The 24,158-nt window shown below is 44.3% G+C and overlaps 1 protein-coding gene across 1 annotated transcript in view; it reads left to right on the top strand.

Annotated features, from left to right (window-relative positions):
• The window catches only part of LOC142195748 (uncharacterized), an 88,915-nt gene that overhangs the window by 53,752 nt on the left and 11,005 nt on the right, over window positions 1-24,158 (top strand). The window contains exon 10 of the mRNA XM_075265763.1: window positions 2,865-3,071. Coding sequence (XP_075121864.1) covers window positions 2,865-3,071 — 207 coding nt within the window. The remainder of the gene's footprint in view (window positions 1-2,864; window positions 3,072-24,158) is intronic.

The raw sequence follows: 24,158 nt of genomic DNA, 5'->3' as shown, positions 1-24,158 counted from the left end.
TGGGGAGGCATTTCTTTGGAGTGCCACACAGCCTTCGATGGTATAGCCAGAGGAACCCTGACTGCCATAAGGTACCGGGATGAGATCCTCAGAACAATTGTGAGACCATATGCAGATGAAGTGGTCCCTGGGTTCCTTCTGATGCATGATAATGCTAGACCTCATGGGGCTGAAGTATCAGCATTTCCTGCATGATGAAGGCATTGATGCTATGGACTGACTATCTACCAACATGTTGCATCACAGACTGTCCAGGAGTTGACTGATGCTTTAATCCAGGTCTTGGAGGACATCGCTCAGGAGAACATCTGCCGCCTCATCAGGAGCTTGCCCAGGCATTGTAGGGAGGTTATACAGGCATGTGCAGGCCACACACACTACTGAGCCTCATTTCCTTGTTCTTGAGGCATTTCCATCAAAGTTGAATCTGCCTGTAATTTGATTTTCCACTTTGATTTGGAGTATCATTCCAAGCCCCCAGTCCTCCATGGGATTTTTATTTCCATTGATAATTTTAATGTTGTATTGTTCTCTACACATAACACTATGCAATGAATAAAGATTTGCAGCTGGAATATTTAATTCATTGATAGCTAAGATGTAGTATTGTAGTGTTTCCTTTATTTTTCTGAGCAGTGTATCTTTTTTCAATTCCATCTCAAATTGTTGAATATAAAAACACTACAATATGTTTTAATTGTTTTGTAATTTTAATTCATTGTTAATTTAATATAATTGTATTAAATAATCAAAATACAATGAAATTTATATATATATATATATATATATATATATATATATATATATATATATATTTAGATGCGATCTTTCATTTATAACTATGTGAACAATGTTTTTTTAATGTGTTTTGCAGGAACTTCAACAAGCACAAGGAGCCGGTGGTGACACCTCTGTTATTCTGTCAATGGATAATAACCGTTCATTGGATTTTAATGACATCCTCCAAGGCCTTAAGGCTCAATATGACCAGATTGCACAGAGGAGCAAAGCTGAGGCAGAAGCATTATATGACGACAAGGTTAGTGTCATCCACCTGCTAATATAGATGAATCACAATCCTAATTAACATATATAATTAGACTCCACCCTATACTCCTTATAGATAGATTGCCAATGCAAGTCCAAACCTAGAACGAAGTGTTATGAAATATTCTATGGAGCACATATAATTTATTATAATAATATTCTCTCACATCATTATTGTTACTCTTTATAGAAGCTCAAATTAAATATCATATCATGAGATTAAAGGAACATTCACTTAGAAATGGATGATAAATGTAAACTGGAAAATATAGTTGCCCTCACTGTCCATCAGTCTGAGATACTTTGCACTGTATATGACATGGAAATCCTACAAAGTACACAGGGGATAATCTCCTGCTGATCACTTCTGTCAATGACTGATGGCTGGCTAGAGGGGGTGGAGTTATAAAATGGGCTGGGTCTTAATCTTTTGTCCTTCTGCAGACAGGGGGAGACTGCTGCTCCAGTCAGTTGTCTTGCAGCCTGTCACATACCAGTAGGGAGGAGGGGGGATATGGCTGAGCTCCCGAGATACAAAATGTCTCTTTATATTTCTCAGTTTAATAGTATTATGGGGTATTTTCGTAAAACAAAGTTTGTGCACTTTGTTCGTTCATTGTTTCGTTAAATAATGAGTAATGACTTTTCTTTTTGTGTATTAGTATAAACAGTTGCAAGCTGCCGCTGGAGCGCAAGGTGATCACTTAAAGAACTCAAAGAACGAAATTTCAGACCTGAAACGTAGGATCCAGAAGATAAAGGCTGATATTGAGGCTGTCAAGAAGCAGGTTGGTCTAGCTGGTTAGAATTGATGGCTGAATCTGAACTAAGAGACTTAATTGGAAACTGATAAAATAATTAACTTTATATTAATAGATTGCAGCTCTCCAGACCTCCATTGCTGATGCTGAGCAACGTGGTGAACTTGCTCTCAAAGATGCCAAACAGAAGTTGGCTGGACTTGAAGCTGCATTGCAAAAGGCTAAGGAAGACCTGGCCCGTCAAGTGCGTGACCTCCAGGAGCTCATGAGTGCGAAACTTGCCCTTGATATTGAAATTGCCACCTACAGAAAAATTCTGGAAGGAGAGGAGGACAGGTCAGTTTCATGTGGTAGAAAAGAAGTCTGTAAAATATTCATACAGCAGTCTTTCAGGTTACAAGGGTCTCATTTTGCAATATTTTTTACTTACAATAACCTTATCTGGAATTTTGCAACTTGAAACCAGCCCATGATACAGCATATGATACTTAGCTCGAGGTTCCAACACATTATCATGGTCACTGGTAAATCCCTGTATTAGTGAAGCGCATGCGCTGACTGGCTGACTAGTAGCGACTGTGTGGGTGCTGGACTTCATTACTTCTCTTCACCTATGCCACAATGAACAGCTCTTTTGGATACCAAATGAAAGGGCCTTGGTTTTTAATTGTTTGATCAAGGACCTAGAACATCATGCTAACCTTCTTGGGTAATATTTGTCAATGCTATCGTATACATAGATATTCAAAATACATGTAATCCGTGTTACCAACCGGATTAGATCTCAACTTGTTTCATATTATGAATTTGCTTAAAAGACATTGAAAACTGAACCGTCTCATTTTCTTGTTCTTTCAGAATGTCTGGAGAGATTTCCAACCAAGTCAGCATCTGTAAGTACATCTCACCATTGTGGCGAAAGAAATGTAATTATTATATTAAAATAATGAGTTAAATGTAACCCATGTCTCTTATTCTAAAATCTAGCTGTTGTCGGCGGAAGTACAAGCATCTCTGGTGGTGCTGGAGGAGCAGGAGGATTTGGTGTTAGTGGAGGAGCAGGAGGATTTGGCGCTGGTGGAGGAGCAGGAGGATTTGGCGCTGGTGGAGGAGCAGGAGGATTTGGCGCTGGTGGAGGAGCAGGAGGATTTGGCGCTGGTGGAGGAGCAGGAGGATTTGGCGCTGGTGGAGGAGCAGGAGGATTTGGCGCTGGTGGAGGAGCAGGAGGAATTGGTGCTGGAGGAGGCAGCAGTGGTCAGTTTGGTGCCTCTAAGGGAAGAAAATACTAGATACTCCCTAGTATGTTCAGTTGTATCATCCTGGCTCATACCTTGCTTGTTCTCAGGGATATTAATTGACTGTTATGTAGATATTCCATTTCATATTGCCCTTTCACATCTTAGATAAATTATATCCATCAGTTGGATTGCTGACTATATTACCAGGCATTTGGGAAGCTAATTTCACAGAATTGGCCATAACAAAAGATCACAATATAATTACATGGTGATGTGTCCCTTATACACCCAGTGTATGAATGAATATATATATATATATATATATATATATATATATATATATATCTCCCTGCAACATACCTAGGAGAGTTTGTTCGAGACTTCTGAGCTAGGTCATGGCTGACCTGTATTTTCTTGCTTTCTTTGTTCTAGAGAGTCAGGGATTTGGGTTTGTTGTATATAAATACTGTTTAATGCATTACTGGATCCTTCAGCTCCAGGCTCGCATGTCTTGTCTTTTCTTTATAACTGCAATAAAAAAACTGCATGTGGATCTAAAATGAATTCTAGTTTGTACTTATTTTGTATCATGTTGCATTTTTAGGATTTCACATACTACGGTTTAATGATCAAGGATGTCTTAGGGGCTCTGCCTCCTCTGTATTGTAACTGAACCTCCCATTTGCAGGTTGAAAAAGTTGCCATGCAATATAATGCCCCCTGTACTAGCCCCCACCCTATGTATCACTCCCTTTACTGGCCCGTATATTGTCCCTATTATTTTGACAGTCTATATTCCCTTTAACTGGGACTCACGCTTTTTTGGCCTCCACAGTATATTGCCCCTTTTTTTGACTGCCACACACTGACACATTATTCTGCTACCTCCTGGATTATTCCAACAGGTGACAAACAATATTCTTCCTCACCCATTCCTGTCCAGGCCTTGCTTTGCTCTATCTTTAAGGCGGTGCCACACACCTGGCGCAGGGATCGAGTAATTTATGAAGATGCCAATTGATATGACAGTGAATGTAGGAACTATCTGTGGTCCGGGTCTTGCCACTAGTCCAGACATGATTCCGGGTTGTTTTCACATACATGTAGTGTCTCTGCCTGAAAAGCTTACAAAAAAAAGAAAGCATTTAAACATTTATTAATAACATATAATAAAATATATTAGAAAACATTTGCTACTATCATCTGGTCAGTTGATTTATGAAAAAAATGTTGAAAGTGTTTAGATATTCTTTAATATTCCATACAATTCATGGGGACTTCAGCATAAAGAGGACCTCCACTCAAGAAGAACATAGGACATTCTATCAGCTATGTATAATACATGCACCATGAATATATCTACCACTTTGTTACCTTGCCAGTAAGATACATGTGATACGGTGCTCATGTTTGTCTGTTTATGCCTTGCAGGAACATTAAGCATAAATTTTTAAGGGGGCATATATATTTTGCAGCTTTTTCCCAAAAATCAATTTGGGAAATTCATACTCCAGTCTTAATAATTGGTCTTACTGGTACAGGAACCAAAAGATTAATAAAGACGTTGTCTGCACCAGAATGGAAATCTACACTAATTAAAATACAGAGAGAGAGGGGCACCGAGCCAACCAATGTGTAGAAATGATGGGTAAAAGGTAGGTAAGCAAAAAATTGGCCGCTCACCTGGAAGAGTTGTGTGTGACACAACAACTCTATTACGTATAATATTGGAAGCAATAGGGACACGGGCAGCCGCTGGAAAGAACGCCTGCAAGACGTCAAGGCAATGAAGCGAAAGAGGGACCGTCCTCCTTGTGGAAGATGAAAGGAAAACCGCGCTCGCCCAGGTACAATGAAAAGACTTTATTTTGCACAACGCGTTTCGAGCATACTGCTCTTTCTCAAGTGCATATGATCAACCTTAAAATTAACAACAACATCCAGAACAACAATAAATACTTCAAAATTTAGATAAATAGTTAAAATATCCAGTTATACAAAGGCTAAGGATATCCTGATAAGGTCCAGTAAGTTGCTACACTTATGGACTAAGCTAAGAGAATTCTAACAGTCTCATTAGATGTGTGAATAATCACATAAAATAGAACTGCTAAATTAAATAAACCTTACTAACACAACACAAATAGGAGAGATGATAATCATTGCAATCTAAAACATTATTCAACTTGTAGGTAAACATAAATAGCTCACTATAGATAAAACATACAGATCAGGCCATGTTGTAAAAAATCCCTCAAGCACTAGATAAAGTGCCAGGGGAGTCACTCAAATCTTCATTCATCTTCCACAAGGAGGACGGTCCCTCTTTCGCTTCATCTACACTAATTAATAATAATAATATAATACATTTTATTTATATAGCGCCAACATATTCCGCAGCGCTGTACAATTTATAGGGTTCAGATACAGACATACATAACAAAGAACGTCATTTCACACAATGGGACTGAGGGCCCTGCTCAAAAGAGCTTACAATCTATGAGGTAGAGGGGGTGACACAAGAGGTAGCAGGGGCGGCATTGCTTATACAGTGTTCAGACAATTTTGTGCATTAGGAATTGTGATAGGCTTGTCTGAAAAGATGCGTCTTTAGTTTGCGTTTGAAACTGTAGAAGTTGGGAGTTAATCTTATTGTCCGGGGTAGAGCATTCCAGAGAAGTGGTGCAGCTCGGGAGAAGTCTTGTATACGAGCGTGGGAGGTTCTGATAATAGAGGATGTAAGTATTAGGTCATTGAGTGAGCGGAGAACACGGGTTGGGCGGTAGACAGAGATGAGGGAGGAAATGTAGGGAGGTGCGGCATTATGGAGAGCCTTGTGGATGAGAGTAATAACTTTATATTTTATTCTATAATGAATAGGCAGCCAATGTAGTGACTGGCACAGACCAGAGGCATCGCTGTAGCGTCTAGCCTGATAGATGAGCCTGGCTGCTGCATTCAGAATAGATTGTAGAGGAGAGAGTTTAGTGAGGGGAAGACCGATTAGTAAGGAATTACAGTAGTCAAGGCGAGAATGAATCAGAGAGACAATAAGTGTCTTTAGTGTATCTCTGGTAAGGAAAGGGCGTATTCTGGAGATGTTTTTGAGGTGGAGGTGACATGAACGTGCGAGTGATTCAATATGAGGGGTGAAGGAAAGGTCTGCGTCAAATATGACCCCAAGGCAGCGGGCATGCTGCCTAGGAGTTATAGTAAGGCCTGAGACTGCAATGGATATATCAGGGACAGATCTGTTAGATGGTGGAAACAGTAGTAGTTCAGTCTTAGAGAGATTTAGTTTCAGATAGAGCGAGGACATGATATTAGAGACAGCAGAGAGACAGTCACTGGTGTTCTGTATGAGTGCAGGGGTGATGTCACGGGAAGATGTGTATAATTGGGTGTCATCAGCATAAAGATGGTACCTGAAGCCAAATCTGGCGATGGTTTGTCCAATGGGGGCTGTGTAGAGAGAAAAGAGCAGGGGGCCGAGGACCGAGCCCTGAGGAACCCCAACAGCAAGGGAAAGAGGGGAGGAAACAGAGCCCGCAAATGATACACTGAAAGTGCGGTCTGAGAGATAAGAGGAGAACCAGGAGAGCGCAGTGTCATTGAGGCCGACTGAGCGGAGCATAGTGAGGAGAAGTTGATGGTCAACAGTGTCAAAAGCTGCAGAGAGGTCCAGAAGAATAAGAAGAGAGAAGTCACCATTGGATTTAGCCTTTAGTAGATCATTAGAGACTTTTGTGAGAGCCGTTTCAGTAGAGTGCAGAGCGCGGAAACCAGATTGTAAGGGGTCAAGCAGAGAGTTAGCAGAGAGATAACGGATTAACCGAGAATAAACCAGGCGTTCCAAAAGTTTAGAGATGAAGGGGAGGTTAGAGACGGGTCGATAGTTAGCAGCACAGGATGGGTCCAGGGAGGGTTTTTTCAGTAGCGGGATTATAACAGCATGCTTGAAGGAGGATGGGAAGATTCCAGAAGAGAGAGAGAGGTTAAATATTTTAGTAAGGTAAGTAGTGACAGCAGGGGACAGAGATTGGAGAAGGTGTGAGGGGAAGGGGTCACTACTGCAGGTTGTGGGGCGAGATGAAGAAAGTAGCTGGGAGACTTCCACTTCTGTGACAGGTTCAAAAGATAATTAGGAAATTATGCCAAACATGCCTCTCAATATCATCTCTCTATGTCAGAAAACTGATGATGAATTTGCCCCATTGTGTATGTAACCTCTTAGAATGAGAGTTTTTTTTGTTGTAACTGTAGGAAAGGGGTTGGGAATAGGTTAAAATAACATTTGGTAAAATAAATATATATTCAAATATGATTAAGTTAAAAACAGAGCAAAACATGCTGCTAAAATACCCCAAATGGTTTTCTGTAAAAGTACCATATTGTATTGATCTGTTGTTGTCTTGCACATATAAAGTCCAGTCATATTAATGTGACCACCGCCTACTTTTGACGTCAAGGTTAAATAACCAAGAAGGCACGTGTCATCAGCCATCTGGGTGCACTCACTCATTGTGGAAGGCACGATGAGTCAACTCAAGTATGCACCTATCCTTGTGGACCATGTTCACCCCTCTACATGCAAATTGTTTTTCCTCAGGATGATGGCATCTACCAGCAGGACAATGCAATGTATCATAAAGCTCAAAGTGTATGTGCATAGTTTGAAGAGCACCAGGATGAGTTTACCGTACTCCCTTGGCCAGCAAATTTCCCGGACATGAACCCAATTGAGAATCTGTGGAACCACCTCGATCAGGTTGTTGTCGCCATGGATCCTCAACTGCGTAACCTAGCGCAGCTGGCCACGGCACTCTAGTCGGCATGGCTCAACATCCCAGTGAACATCATCACAACATCCCCTCTCTTCCTGCATGTCTTGCAGTGGTCCGCTCTGCGAAAAGTGGTTATTCTGGATTTTGACAGGTGGTCACATTAATGTGACTGGACTGTGTATTATGAACACAATGGCCCATATTCACGAATGTGGAAGTGCCTGGAAAATGGCTAAAGAAGCCCCTCAACTTGGTGCATTTTTGCCGCACTGTGCTGCATCTCTCTGCCTGCCACTTTTTGGATTGACATTGGATGGCGCAGGGCAAGAATCCAGGTTGCCAAGGCAGGAACCTGGCATGAGTTATACCACAGATCTGTGACCAGATGCTAGAATTACTAGGAGGTGTGTGACTGGCGGGGAATAAATTAGGACTGGCGTAAGGATCACCACTCTTAGCAAAATTTTTCCAATGAGGCAGATTTCATTTTGTGATTATGATTGGATACTGTGACATATTTTGGCACATCATAGCACGTTAGTACATCTCACACTTCTTGATGTGTATTATCTAGACCACCAGACTTGGCTAAATAGGAAAAGGGGGCATGTTCATAAGGCTTCTGCATCCTCCAAACTCTGCCAGTGGGTGACTGTATGGCCTCCTAAGATTGTTGCTACTTCCACATTATATCACTTTGCCACTCTGTGTCCTACTCACACTGATTCCACTTACACACTCTGCCACTAGGTCACTGTACGGCATCTTAAGGCTGCTGCCACTTCCACACTCTGCCATTGGGTCACTGTATGGCCTCCTAAGGATGCCACAACCTCACCACACTGCCAATGGGCACTGTATAGCCTCTTAAGGTTGTTGCTACCTCCACATTATGTCAATGGGCACTGTATGGACTCCTCATACTCCAGCAACCTCCATACTCTGCCACTACAACCCCTGGCAAAAATTATGGAATCACCAGTCCCTGAAGATGTTCATTCAGTTGTTTAATTTTGTAGAAAAAAAAAGCAGATCACAGACATGATAAAAAACTAAAGTCATTTCAAATGGCAACTTCTTGGCTTTAAGAAACACTAAAAGAAATGAAGAAAAATAATTTTTGTAGCCAGTAACAGTTAGATTTTTAGAACAAGCACAACAAATAAATTATGGAATCACTCAATTCTGAGGAAAAAATTATGGAAACGTGAAAAACAAACAAACAAAGAAAATAACACTCCAACACATCACTAGTACTTTGTTGCACCACCTCAGGCTTTTATAACTGCTTGCAGTCTCTGAGGCATTGACTTCATGAGTGATAAGTAGGACTCTTCAAAAATGGGATTTACATATAGAAAAGCTAAAAGAAAGTCATCACTAACACCTAAACAGAAAAAACAAGGTTACAATGGGCTAAGGAAAGGCAATGGTGGACTGTGGATGATTGGATGAAACTCATATTCAGTGATGAATCTGGAATCTGCATTGGGACATGATTCCATAATTTATTACTTGTGCTTGTTCTAAAAATCTAACTGTTACTGGCTACCACAATTATTTTTCTTGATTTCTTTTAGTGTTTCTTAAAGCCAGAATGTTGCCATTTGAAATGCCTTTAGTTTTTTGTCATGTCTGTAACCTGCTTTTTTCTACAAGATTAAACAGCTGAAGGAACATCCTCAGGTACTAATGATTCCATAAATATTGCCAGGGGTTGTAGATCACTGTAAGGCCTCTTCTCATGTCTGCAACCTCCACACTCTCCCACTCGGTCACTGTATGGCCTCCTCATGCTGCTGTCACCTCCACACTCTGCCACTGGGTCACTGTATGGCCTTTTAACTCTGCTTTAGCCTGCTCAATCTGCCACTGGGTTACTGTATGGCCTCCTAAGGCTGCTGCAACCTCCCCACTCTGCCACTGGGTCACTGTATGGCCTCTTCACGCTGCTGCTGCCTGCTCATTCTGCCCTTGGGTCACTGTATGACCTCTTAAAGCTACTGCAACCTCCACACTTTGCCACTGGGTCACTGTATGGCCTCCTAAGCCTGTTGCAATCTCCACACTCTTCCACTTGGTCACTCTATGGCTTCTTAAGGCTTCTGCAACCTCCCCACTCTGTCTCTGGGCCACTGTATGGCCTCCTAAGGCTGCTGCCACATTCTTACTCTGCCACTGGATTACTGTATGGCTTTCTAACACTTCTTCCGGCTGCTCACTCTGCCCTTGGGTCACTGTATTGCTTCCTAAGGCTGCTGCAACCTCCCCATTCTGCCAAAGGGTCACTGTATGGCCTCCTCATGCTGCTGCTACCTCAACACTATGTCACTATGATGCCCTCTCCACTCTAGGCAGGGAAAATTAACTCACCGAGCTGATCTGTAGAATGTTCGATATTGTCATTTAGGTAGGCACCCTGTAGGGTTGACCACTCTATATGTGATGACAGGTACTGGTAGCAGCAGTAGTTCCAACAGCCCAGATTTTGAGTGGTAGAATTCAGTGAAAAATGACTATTCAAGTACCCTTATATGGATAAAGGGAGACCCAAAAAATAGAATACTGCGCTTGTTACACATACATACCACGTGGATGCTGCAATTGTGAGACACGCAATGAGGCCCCCTAGGTGGATTCCTTCTGGGTTACAGGGTCCTCTGTATCTTTTGTGCATCACTTGAGAAAGGGGACGTGAACCCTGAAATGCCGACATAGGCATAGTGTGTATTATAACGTGTCTTCAATAAAGTATCACATCCAATTTTATCAGGTCAAGCGCAGTATTCTATTTTTTGGGTCTCCCTTTATCCATATAAGGGTACTTGAATGGTAATTTTTCATTGCCCTCTCCACTCTGTCAGGAGGGCTCTGCTTGTATAAGCATTTACTAGAACAGGTTCTGTAGACATCCGAGTGGAATCAGCAGACGAGGGTGTCAAAAGAGTGCACTCTTTCACCCTACAGTAGGATCTTGAGCCTCTGCACGGTTGTTTATATCTGATACTAACATTGAAGTGTAAAGCTGAGTTCACAGTTGAGTTATTTGGTCAGTTTTGGCCCTGTAACTGGTCAAATAAGTGAGGTGTGCAGTGGTTCTAAGAGTGACGCCTGTCATGTTCGTGTCATACTCACTCACTGTATTGTTTGACTACCACAGCAGATTCCCTATGTGTGTTACTGCAGCAGCCAGGAAATAGCTGTTTTTTAACGCTATTTGCCACAAATTAATTCAAATAGAATAAAATCTTTTTGGGAAATTTGGAGAAGCGGTCGAATTGAATTTTTAAAAACTCAGCTCTACTTCACACAATATACGACCCCCCCCCCCTTTTTTTTTTTGGTCCCCTTTTTTTCATCCCACCACATGAGATCCACATGTACTCCTGGTTACCACATAAGTAGATCAAGCTCAGGATTCAGCGTTCGCAGAATACATGTAGGACTGATACCTGCAGGCAGATGGTCAGTATCTACAGACAGGACAACAGAGCAAACCCAGTACCAGCTACAGAGACAGAAAAAATAAAGAACTGCAGTGTCACCTACAGACACTACTTGTAATAAAGTGTTGTAATTAATTGTCAGATTAATGTCTAATATGCATTATGCAATTTTTTTTGCACTTATCCAGCTTTATGCGAAACCCAGAGTAGGGAGTACCCTGGAAGAACTCTCTGTGATCACCAAGTGCTGCCCCAGGCGCTTGCAAGAGAAATTGGTGCCAAACCCTACATGACATAACAAGGAGTGAGCAGTAGCCATCTTGGGCCCCTTCCTTGGCATCATCTCTAACTTGCTAGCCCCAGGATGTTGCACAACATTTCTTAAGAAAAGACCGATGGGACAGGCCTTCAAAGTTCAGTGAGAACAAAAAAAATTTGGAATTTCAAACCTTCAGCTTTAAAGGAATGTATCGTCAATTTTGAAATGCATTAATTAAAAACAGATGGTGAAATATTTCACTTTTTCTCATCTGTTTTTATTTTTAGATTTTTATTCTATTTTCCATACATGATTATGGCAGTTGGGATCTTGCCTAAGCCCTCTTGCTCTAACAACATTTAGTGGTATCCTGATAATCTGATATGGTGATATAGATGGGCTCTGACGATCTCTTGTCAGTAGTGGATGCAACAATGGGTCACTATGGGTGTTGTCTATAGAGGTGTGACCTATTGTGCTCCTGTCTGCCTTGTTTGTGATGTAAATGAGGTTACTACTGAAGTGAGAATCCATACAGAATTGTCAAGTGTCGGGGGCCACACGGTGCCTCAGTGGTTAGCACTGCAGCCTTGTAGCGCTGGAGTCCTGGTGTTCAAATCCCACCAAGGGCATAAAACCATCTGCAAGGAGTTTGTATGTTCTCCCCGTGTTTGTATGGATTTCCATCCCATATTCCAAAGACATACTGATAGGGAAAAAATGTACATTGTGAGCTCTATGTGGGGCTCACAATCTACATTAAAAGAAATAAAAGAATTGTCAAGTGTCTGTTTATTATTAGGTTTAGTAGTCAGAGTGAAAATTCCAGGATATAGTACTTTTAAAAAAAATATAGATAGTAATGTGGAAAATTAAAAATAAAACCAGCAAATTCGTCAAAAGAAGATTTCACGTAAAAAAGTTTCACATTAAAAAATATAGGTAATATACTACCTGGTACATGCTGATAGAGGTAGTGCACTAGGTAGTACATGCTGATATAGCTTCAATAAGAGATCTGATGAAGGGGTGGCACTCAGAGTACCAAAAAAAAAAAAACCCGAAACACGTCATCTTTTACAATAAAATCTACTTTTGTCTACATATCCGTGTATCGATATTTGTCTACACCGAGGGAGCGCGTGGCTGGTTTATACATTGAGGAACCTTTCCCCAATATATTTTGCATCGTATACTCCAACCTAAGAGTCGTCGCTGGTGGACGTTGCCCATTGTACTCGGTTAATATTCTTCTTTTGCGCCCTACCAGGCACAACAAGAGCTTGACTGGAATTGGAATTTCCTGAAGTTCTAAGGTATCCTAATAAGCGCGTCCATACTTGTTCAATTGCTTTATAGGATTAATCTATTCTTCAGAAATGATTACACCATCAGCTGCACAGTGTAAAATTTAAATTTTTCAAGGAATACATCATTTCATAGCATTATATGTTCTGAAATGGCCTTCACATGGATTATATGGTGCGCAGTGGCCTCCACACTATTATATGCTCTGTAGTGGCCCCACATAGCATTATATTCTCCAGAGTGGCCCCTACATAGCATTATATGCTCCATACTGGCCAACAGACAGTATTATATGCTCCGTAGTGGCCACCACACTGCATTATATGCTCCATAGTAGCCCCCACACAGCATTATATGCTCCACAGTGACCCCCCACACAGCATTATATGCTCCGCAGTGGCCACCACACTGCATTATATGGGTCACAGTGGCACCCACACAGCATTAAATGCTCCACAGTGGCCTCCACACCATTATATGCTCTGCAGTGGCCTCCACACAGCATTATATGCTCCGTAATGGCTACCACACTGAGTTATATACTCCACAGTGCCACCCACACAGCATTATGTGCTCCGCAGTCGCACCCACACAGCATTATATCCTCCACAATGGCCCCTACACAGCATTATATCTTCCGCAATGGCCCCCACACAGTATGGTAGCCATTACGGCTACACAGTGGCCCCCACACAGACCCCAGAGTATAATAATCAGAGGCCCAGGGTAAGTGATTAAAAATATCAATCACTTATACTCCACCTTGCTTCACCTCTCCTGTGTATTCTTGCTCCTCTTCTGCCTTTGCGACTCAGCTCTCCAGGCTGGTGTCTGAGGTCCTGTTCCCTAGAAGTCACTGCTGGGGCCTGTGATTGTGCCTCAACAGTCACAAGGGGCGCAATGACGTCATTATGCCGACACGTTCCATGTGACCGCTGGGGCTCAATCACAGGCCCCAGCAGTGAGGTCTGGGGAACAAGATCTCAGGCACCGGCCAGAAGAGCTCCGGAGTGGATGCTGAGCCCAGGACAGGTGAATATCAGTATTTTTTATTTTTAATCACTTACCCTTGCCTGATATCTAATGAAAAGGTGCCTGGTGATCGCCAGGCCCCTCTCCATTAGCACTATGTATAGCGGTAAGGGAACCATGCTTTCCTCGACCACTATCATGCTGGTCCGGGGCCCCAGTCATTTCCAGATGGCCACGGTCCCAAACCCTCCTCCACTGCTGAGTGGGCCCCCTCAGGAGCTTGGTGTCACAATTGTGTCTATGCCCAAGCAACCAAATACTGAATGCTGCATGGACCTCTATGGGAATAGGGTAGGAAACTCTCCCTGGTGCTACAACAGGTGACTAGGCCTTGCCTGAGGGTGATTGTCAGCTGTTCCCAAGCTAAGCTTAGCCCCGACAACTTCTGGCTCTCTAAACACGAAGCCCTAACGGATAGGTAAGGAGAGAGCTGAAAGAGGCTAGGAACTGGGATACTAGAGGTGGTCACCCCTAACAAAGAATAGGTGAAGCTGCAAACAGAAACAACTAGGGCAGGATGTGCTGGAAAACAAACACGCAGCACAACATAAACTCACAACAGGAGTATGAGGGGATATCGTCACTCCATAGAGAGAGAACCTCCATTTCGGTGTGTGGAGTCTTATTAAGCCATGAGGGCTCCACCGTGCAAAGAGCATGAAGATTATGCAAATCTGACTTCCATGATGTAGTTAGAAAGTCAGTACCTCAGGTATGCACACTGCACACTGAAGTCAGATTTGCATATTCTTCCCATGTTCCTTTGCACAGTGGAGCGCTCATGGCTTAATAAGACTCCACACACCTAAATGGTGGTTCTCTCCCTATGGAGTGATGATATCCCCTCAAGCCTGTCTAAGCCTCTCACCTCTGCCAGGTCAGTCCTCTCTGCGCCAAGCTGACGAGATGCAATGACATCGAAACTGTGCCTGATAAAATTCCAACATCATAGCAAACAAAGACCTCTGAGAAGGTCAGCATGATGTTAAAGGGAGCGCCCTCTATTGGTTTGCTTGACTGAGGCTCTGTCTTCCTAATTACATCATGGAAGACAGACTTGCACATTCTCAGTGAGCGCCCTCTATTGGTGTGAATACCTGAAGCACTGGCTTCCTAATTACATCATGGAAGTCAGATTTGCATATTCTTCCCATGTTCCAACAGGAGTATGAGGAGAGGAACAGTGGAATAGTGAGGAAAGGGGAACACATGACTTTTGGATATGGGATGTCCCTCACGCCTTCCTAAAACCACCCATACTACGGTAAATATTGACTTTGGAATAAATGCACAAACAACTTTATTTTGGGTGACAAAATGGCCACAGCTTTATTAAACTCACAGATGTAAAATAATGACAGAAGGAGTCAGGTTAAGTACTAGACCAGGGGTCGGCAACCCCTGGCATGCGTGCCAAGACTGGCACGTGAGGCATATTTTGCTGGCACGCCAGCCAGCCTGAGACTTCACACTAAATTGAGAGAGAGAGAGCGTCCTTTCAGTGCTCTGTTAGAGCTGCGGTGTAGGACACGCCCCTTTCTCTCACTGCCCACCAATCAGAGGTGAGCCTCTCACTGCACAGGATAAGGGCTCCCTGGACCTGCTGCTACACGTGAGGAGCTCCTGCCGTCTGCAGCCCTGAGGAGGAGAAGCAAAGTGAAAGTAAAAACAACACCAGGTACGTGTGTTTACTAACTATTCTTATTACTGTCAGGCATTTGGGGTTATTACTTTAGTTTTAGTAACTCCATGTGCCTCACATTAATAACAGTTAAGCTCATCATGTCCCTCACATTAACCCTGTGTGGCTCACATAAGGGTTACTGATGTGTGAGACATATGGGGGTACTAATAAAGGACCTATATAATGAAGATATTCACTTATTATCTCCATATGTCTCACATATCAGTATCCCTTATGTAAAGTACACAGGGGGTTAATGTGAGGGACATGATGGGGTTAACTGCTATTAATATGAGGCACATTGAGTTGTAACCTGCAATGCACATGACCAGACTCTTTATCTACAACTGTGGATAAAGTACAGACCTATATATTTCAATTGACCCATATATACAGCCATTCTTTTTGTTGCTGTGTATCTGGGCCAAATTGACCTGAAAACTATGGAGCAGGTCCTATATGTGTCCCATACATCCCCTATATCTGTCCTATACATCCCCTATATCTGTCCTATACATCCCCTATATCTGTCTGCATTTGCAGCCCTGTCAATTCATTTTTAATGTATAGGTCAGTGAAAACCACATGCGTGCCATTTGTATGCAGGAGGCCTAAGGCTGAGGCCCCACATTGCAGAAACGCAGCATTTTTGTTGCAGATTTTGATGTGGTTTATTTCAACCAAAGCTAAAAATTGCTACAGAAGGAATGGGAAATATATAGGAAGCTTCTTATATGTCTCCCTTCTGCTCAATCCACTCCTGGCTTAGGCTCAGAAAAACACAGCAAAATATGTAACAAAAAAGCTGTGTTCCAACAACGTGGGGGCCTTAGGCTAAAACCCCACGTTGCAGAATGGAAGATTATAAAGATAATCTGTTTTCCCTTAGCCCAAACAGCAGCACAAGATGGGGTATTCCTGCCCCTGTGTGCTGTTAGGACAGGTGGAACTTTTAATTAGCTAACAGTTTTTCCTCCTATAAGAGGCCAGAGCGACCTCCTCCCCCCTGTGTTAGTCAAAAAGTATAAAAGGCAATATAACAATACAAACATTACCATAAACAATGGGAGGGAGCCTTGTGCTGCTGTTTGGGCTAAGGGAAAACAGATTATCTTTATAATCTTCCATTCCCCCTACGCCAAACAGCAGCACAAGATGGGGATCTAGCAAGTAAAATCCCAACTAGGGTGGGAGATCTTGGCAAGCAGATGCCAAGACAGAATGTCCGAAGGCTGTGGCCTCTCAGCTGCGCCAGTCCAATCTGCAGTGTCTGGCGAACATCAGATGAAAACTCCAGGAAGCAGCGGAACATATCTGCTCTAAGGAGAGCGAGCGTCTCTCTGACCGGGAAGTTGGTCCAATTCCGGTACTGGTAGGTCTTGAGCGCGAAGAGAGCAAGCGATGGCCTCCCTGATCCATCTTGACAGGGTGGCTTTAACACCTTTGTTACGGCCGTAGGTATTGATGAGCAGGTTCTTCGAAAGGAAGCTGTACAATCCAAATATATGCGCAGATATATGCGACCCTAGGACAAAATCCCTGGATGAACCCAAGTTGAACCCTATCAGGGAAAAAGGTAATGAATGGCTCCGAGGCAGCCAAAGCTTGTAATTCTCCAATCCTTTTGGCAGAGGTAATTGCCAACAAGAAGGTTACCTTGTAGGAGAGATATCTCCAGTCCACTTCTGTTAAGAGTTCAAACGGGGGAGAACAAAGCCCCTGAAGAACCGCAGCCAAGTCCCATTGCGGGACAGGGGGCTGCATCTGAGGGCGGAGCCTAGAGGCCTCTTTAAGGAATTACTTTAATAGAGGATCTTGTTATAACCAGGTCCCTAGAAGAGCGGAAAGTGCTGAAACATGAACCTTCAGGGTAGCTGGAGTTAGCCCCTTATCCAGGTCACTCTGTAGGAACTCCAAGACCGATTCGATAGCAGAGTTATTAAGCTGCCTATCCGAGATCCTTTGGTAACTCCTGTTAGTTGAATCCGCTCTTGAATGGGCCAACGTTCTTAGAACGGCCTGGGATAATCGTCTATCTCCGTATACGATGCGGTCAACCTCCAGGCCATGAGGTTGAACCTGTCCAGGTCCTGGCAGAGCTGTCAGTTCAGAATTACCAGGTTTTGGACTTGTGGAAGCCTCCAGTAGGTCCCTTGACTCATTAGGATGAGGTGGGTAAACCATGCCCTTTTTTGGCCAGAACGGCATGATCACTATTGCCGAAGTCTGGTCCTGCCTGAGTTTCGCCAATACCTTCGGAATCATCAGAATAGGAGGAAAAACGTATGCCAGTTTGAACCTCCAAGGTATTGACAGGGCATCTACCACCAAAGGATTGTCTTCCCAGTAGAGGGAGCAAAACCTCGTCACTTTGGCGTTGTACTGGGTGGCCATCAGGTCCACCTCGGGGAGACCCCACATCTCAGTGAGATGATGAAAGATGTCCGGATTTAGGGACCATTCGCCTGTCATCACCAGGCCTCTGCTTAGCTGATCCGCAAGGATGTTCAGCCCACCTTGAATATGAACCGCTGATAGTTGTGAAAGATTCCTCTCCACCAGGAGAATATTAGATTTGTCACCTGCAGAAGCGAGGGGGATCTGGTTCCCCCCTTGTTTGCTGATATATCGGACTGCTGTTAAGTTGTCTGTTCTCACTCTCACAGCTTTCCCTTGCAGGTGGGGTGCAAACATTAGAAGCACACGGTGCACCGCAGTGAGCTCTCGCCAGTTGGACAAATGAGCCTTCTCTAAGCTGGTTCCAGGTCCCACGTACCGGGGTCTCCCCCAGAAGCACTCCCCATCTTGTGAGGGAGGCATCTGTGGTCAACAGGGTCCAGGATGTCTGGACCGTGGATTTCCCGTCTCTGAGCTGGGACCACCAAGCCAGTGATCGACGGGTTCTGATGGATAACTGGATAGGCTTCTGTAGCCCCGAAGGACTGTGGTTCCCGACTCTCAGGATCTCGCACTGTAAGGGGCGCATGTGCCATAGGGCCCACAGAACTGCCTTGATGGCTGCGGACATGAGACCTAGGACCTTCATGGCGGTCCTGATAGTAACCTTCCGGGTTGTGGATAGGTGATGAGCCGCTTGACCAATCTTCTCCTTCCAAGGAGGAGGCAGGGAGATCATCATGCTGAGAGAATCCAAGATAAACCCAGAAATTGAATCGGGGTAGATGGAACCACTACTTACTTCTGCCAGTTTATTAGCCAGCCCAGCTCATTTAGGAAAGCCACAGTGGATTCCAACTGTGTGGCAAGCACCTCCTTTGACCGGGCTTTTAGGAGCCATTCGTCTAGTTATGGGACAATAAGATCCCTTGGAGGCGCAGGGCGGCTACGACCGGGGCCACTACCTTTGTGAAGGTGTGGGGGGCCAAGGATTTGCCGAATGGGAGAGCTGTCTAGATAAAGTTGCTTGATGCCCTGAAGAGGGAGGGTCCTTACGTATTTGTCTGGCTTGAACAAGTTGAAGGACCGATGGATCTTGGATAAGCCGTGATCAGGCGGACATATGATGAGACCAAATAGCCTACCCAGCCGATCTAGATGTGCTCTCCTCAGAGAGGGAGGCATAGGTAGTCAACAGGGTCTGGCGTTAGATGGACCATGGCCACTCTCCACCAGAGAGGGATGCATCAGTGGTCAACAGGGTCCAGGTAAACTGGACCATGGACTCTACATTTAATTTCATGTTCCTCCTATGGAATGCTTCTCTAGATGTGCTCTCCACCAGAGAGGGAGACATAGGTAGTCAACAGGGTCCGGCCTTAGCTGGACCGTGGACACTCTCCACCAGAGAGGGATGCATCAGTGGGCAACAGGGTCCAGGTAAACTGGACCATGAACTCTTCATCCAATTCCACTTTATTCCTATGGAACTTTTCTCTAGATTCGCCCCACTAGTGAGAGAGGGGCGTTTATAGTCAACAGGGTCCAGCGCTAGCTGGACCATGGACATCCCGTCCTTAAGATGGAACACCACCTGGATGAAAGACAAATTTTGAGGAATAACTAAATTGGCTTGACCCAGACTGCTGAGTTTTTTGTCAGCTGGATGACACAGCCTCCTCCATCCAATTCCTCATTGCCCGTATGGGAATCTCCTGTAGATGCGCTCTCTACCGGAGAGGGCTGTCTCTGTGGTCAACAGGGTCCAGACTATCTGGACATGGACATCCAGCCCTTAAAATGAAGCCCCTCCAGGCCCCACGGGTTGTGATTCCAGGCCTCAGACTTACCTTCTGCAGGCCGCATGCGCTATATGGCCCAAGGGACTGCAACTGCAGACCCTGACATAAGATCCAGTAACCTTTGGCAGTTAGGATGGAAACCCGCTGTATCACCTATAAATAATGCACTGCTGATATGATCTTTTCCCACCTAGAGGAGGGAGATTTTCAAGCAGACAGAGTCCAGCATGAAGTTTAGAGACTTTCTCCATGTGAATGGACCATGAGAACCACAAGTACCTTATTAACTTTTTTTTTTTTTTTTTCCATATCACAAATGCAAAGTGCAACTGGGATTGAACCCAGGATACTGTGGATTCAGGCATACAAGTCTGTAACCCTACAGCTTGAGCCACTAGGGCTTCTATTTCTAAGTAAGGGTACATTCACACTGAGTAACGCCGGGTGTGTATGAGAGCCGTACACGCCGGCATTACAGCAGACTGCCGAACACTTCCCATTCACTTCAATGGGAGCGCTCGTAACAGCGGCGTTTACGAGCGCTCCCATTGAAGTGAATGGGAAGTGTTCGGCAGCCCTGCTGTAACGCCGGCGTGTACGGCTCTCATACACGCCCGGCGTTACGTAGTGTGAATGCACCCTAAGACCTCTTATGAAAACTGGGAGAGGGAACCTTACCAGAAATCTGCATGTACTCCTTCACCCAGGAGATGACAACAATAAATGAAGGGCTCCTAGCTGGAGGACCCCGTACTGACAGCAGTGCAGACATGCATAACCTTACAACAAATTGCCTTAGAGCATCCACCATCATGTGAGCAATAAGCAAATATGCACCTAATAAGTAATGATAGTACATAGGTATATGAACCCTTCTTTTAGGTTCACAGCATATAGTCCCCGCTTAGGAATTAAATGCACATTGAAAAACCGCAAGAAATACAAAAATTTGGTTGGATCTTACCATAATGGCGGTGAATCGACTTCGATATTGTGAAGTTGACAGAGTGCCCATAGCAATAGAAATTAGTGCTTTTAGTCTCTGCAGTGAACACAGAGGGAAAGCTGAAAGAGGACACGGCTTACCTTACTGCAGGGCAATAAATGAACTGCAGCTGAAAAAGTCAGTAATCTGCACAAGGCAGGTAAGACAAAAGACTGCAGTATAAACATAGATCTTTCACTCAGAAAGAAGGAAAAGAGAAGAAAGGATCTAAGACACCTTATTCTAAACCATAGAGGAGGCCACAGCCTCCTCCACCTGTCCAGTCGCACAGGACAGAAAAAAACACAGGGGGGAGGAGGTCGCTCTGGCCTCTTATAGGGGGAAAAACTGTTAGCTAATTAAAAGTTCCACCTGTCCTAACAGCACACAGGGGCAGGAATACCCCATCTTGTGCTGCTGTTTGGCGTAGGGGGAAACAGCTTTTTTTCGTTGCGGATTTTGCTTTTTTTTTTTGAGCCGAAGCCAGGAGTAGATTGAGCAGGAGGGAGACGTATAGGAAGCTTCCTATATATTTCCCATTCGTTTTCTAGCCATTCTTGGCTTTGACGGAAAGAAAACACAGCTAAATCTGCAATAAAAAAGCTGCAGTTTTGTAATGTGGGGCCTCAGCCTTAGTGTGATTCTATTGTATGGTGACACTGTAACTAGATGCAATTCTAGCCAAATCCAGTTCCTGGGCACCAGTGCATTCACTTTGTTGTAAGTGTGACACCGATTAATTCCTGGCTGGGGTTTTTCTGTTACTGCACCACCAGGAACTAAAAGTGACAAATTAATCTGCGTTTCACTTAGGGAGCGTTCACACTACCGTTGGTGTGCGACAGCTAGTGTCCACTGCTAATGTCTGTTCAAAATCTTGTGTGGACATTAGCAGCGTACACTAGCTGTGTCTGTGACATTTTGCATTGATTTAAATGGACATCGGGTGCGTTCGTTTACTGTTCGTGGGTGTCCTTAAGTGTCCGTTCCCAAAGATGTCCGACTTTTCAAGCGGACAGAAAAACCTACATGTTGGGTTTTGCTGGCCGCTTGAAAAGTCGGACATCTTTGTGAACGGACAGTTAAGGACAGGAACGGACAGTAAAAGAACGCACCCGGTGTCCGTTTAAGTCAATGCAAAATGTCACTGACACAGCTAGTTTCCGATACTAATATCCGCACAAGATTTTGAACAGACATTAGCAGCGGACATTAGCTGTCGGACACTGACGGTAGTGTGAACGCCCCCTTACAGAAAACTGAAGTTACTAACAGCCGAGGACTGGATGGAGCATACAGGTACATTGTGTGTCAGCTCTTTACAGGTATGACCTCACTCTGCTCCCAGTCACATACATTACCACTAATTGTGGGTTACACGTGTACTTACATTGCTTCTAATGGAAAAGAACATGTGTATCCAGGCAAATAGTGGTAAGCGCATGTGGGTGGGAGCGCAGTATGACAGCACCCCTATGTTGTGGTTTGTGCTATATGACTTTAGTGTAGGTGTCGTCAGCTTTACAATTATTGCCCGGCACTCTGAGGACCTCATCTTTGATTTTTTTTATTGAAATCGGCACGCCGAACAGAAAAGGTTGCCTACCCCTGTACTAGACCATTGGGATTCACGAATACTGTGAGATTCCCAGCTGTCTGACATACAGCACCCGGCCAGACAGCAATAAATAAATAAAGGGGGGCGGCACGCTCCACCTTGCAATACTGCAAGGAAAGACATAGAGAGTATAAAGAAGGGAAGAGATAAGCACTTGTTGTGCTGCGGCTTCTCCAGATACTACAGCAACCCCAGGGCACTTACTGGAGTGAAATAACCCTCCATTGTTGTTTGATGGGTCACAACCACTTCAACAGCAAAACAAGCCTTTAAATGATGCTTAGCATGATGAAAATAAGCCCATGATCCGCTTGAGATACAGTAGTCTCTAAAGGCAGTGAGAGACTCTCTCCTGTCATCTCTCAATCATTTTCCGAGCACTTGATGGCCTTTACCCTTAGCCGCATGCACTGGCCCAAGGGCACCAAAACTGAAAGTAGAAGTTGAGATTCTCGTCTTTGCTGGACATGGACCAGCACCATCCTGATGCTGCCCATTCCGCAAGGTGAGGGGGGAGGCTATAGGCCTATACAGCTCCTGCACACACAGAATGGGGTTATCATGGTAAGCAGTGCTGGGCTCCATTCACTAGCTAGCTACAAGAAACACTCTACTGCAGCTATGGTGGTATGAACTGTCGGCAACCTTAAGAGAAATGAGTTGGTCAATATAAGCGGTCATATATCTTAACTAAGAAAAGTAAAAATCATCAGAAAGGGTCCATGAAGCTATATGTTTTTATCAAAACATGCCTTTTTTTTTTTTTAAATAAAATATTTTTCTCTGCCTCCAGCCGCAACCAGCCCCAGCTCGGAGGGCTCAATTTTGTGCACAGGCATGTGAAAACTGATAGCCATGACCCTAGGGATTTACCCTAACAGGGTCTTCTTAAATTTAATTGGTTTGCCATAACTAGGGGGTCCATAACTCTGATGGTTACCTCTCTACACCAGGGGGCCATACCTCCAATGATCACCCCTCCACACCAGGGGGCCATACCTCCGATGATCACCCCTCCACATCCAGGGGGCCATACCTCCGATGGTCACCTCTCCACACCAGGGGTCCATACCTCTGATGGTCACCCCTCCAAACCAGGGGGCTATACCTCCAGTGGTCACCCCTCCACACCAGGGGGCCATACCTCCGATGGTTACTCCTACACTGGGCTACACCCAAGGTGGTTGCCCATTACTGTCCAAATTATAAGTAACTTCAAGGACACATTAAAAAACATATTTAATGTTAATAGTACGAATTATAATGCACAACAATAGCTATAGTTTAGGATTATATTTAAGCTAAAGTATTAAGAAAACACATTAGTAAATAACTATATTACATTCAGCAGAACCATCTCAGGATTAATGCTGGGAAGACCAAGGAGATGGTGGTGGGCTTTGGGAAACGGAGGAGTGCTCCGACCCCAGTGGAGATCCAGGGGACATGCATTGAGATAGTCAGGACCTATAAGTATCTGGGTGTGCTCCTCAATAATAAACTAGAATGGGCTGATCACCTGGGGGCGCTGCACAGAAAGGGCCACAGCAGACTCTACCTGCTCAGGAGGCTGAGGGCCTTCGGAGTCCAGGGGACACTTCTTAGGGCATTTGTCAACTCTGTGGTTGCCTCAGCCATCTTTTTCGGTGTGGCCTGCTGGGGGAGCAGTGTGGCCTGTCTGTGGTGAGCTCCATGCGGGAGAAAAAATCCCATCCCATGTATGGGACCTTGATGGGACTTGGCAGCACTGTAAGTGACCGTCTGCTTCACCCCAAGTGTGAGAAGGAGCGCTTTCGC

Source organism: Leptodactylus fuscus, chromosome 2 (genome assembly GCF_031893055.1).
Source record: "Leptodactylus fuscus isolate aLepFus1 chromosome 2, aLepFus1.hap2, whole genome shotgun sequence".
NCBI lineage: Eukaryota > Metazoa > Chordata > Amphibia > Anura > Leptodactylidae > Leptodactylus > Leptodactylus fuscus.
The sequence above is the reverse complement of the archived record's forward strand: the minus strand, read 5'-3'. Positions and strand labels throughout refer to the sequence as shown.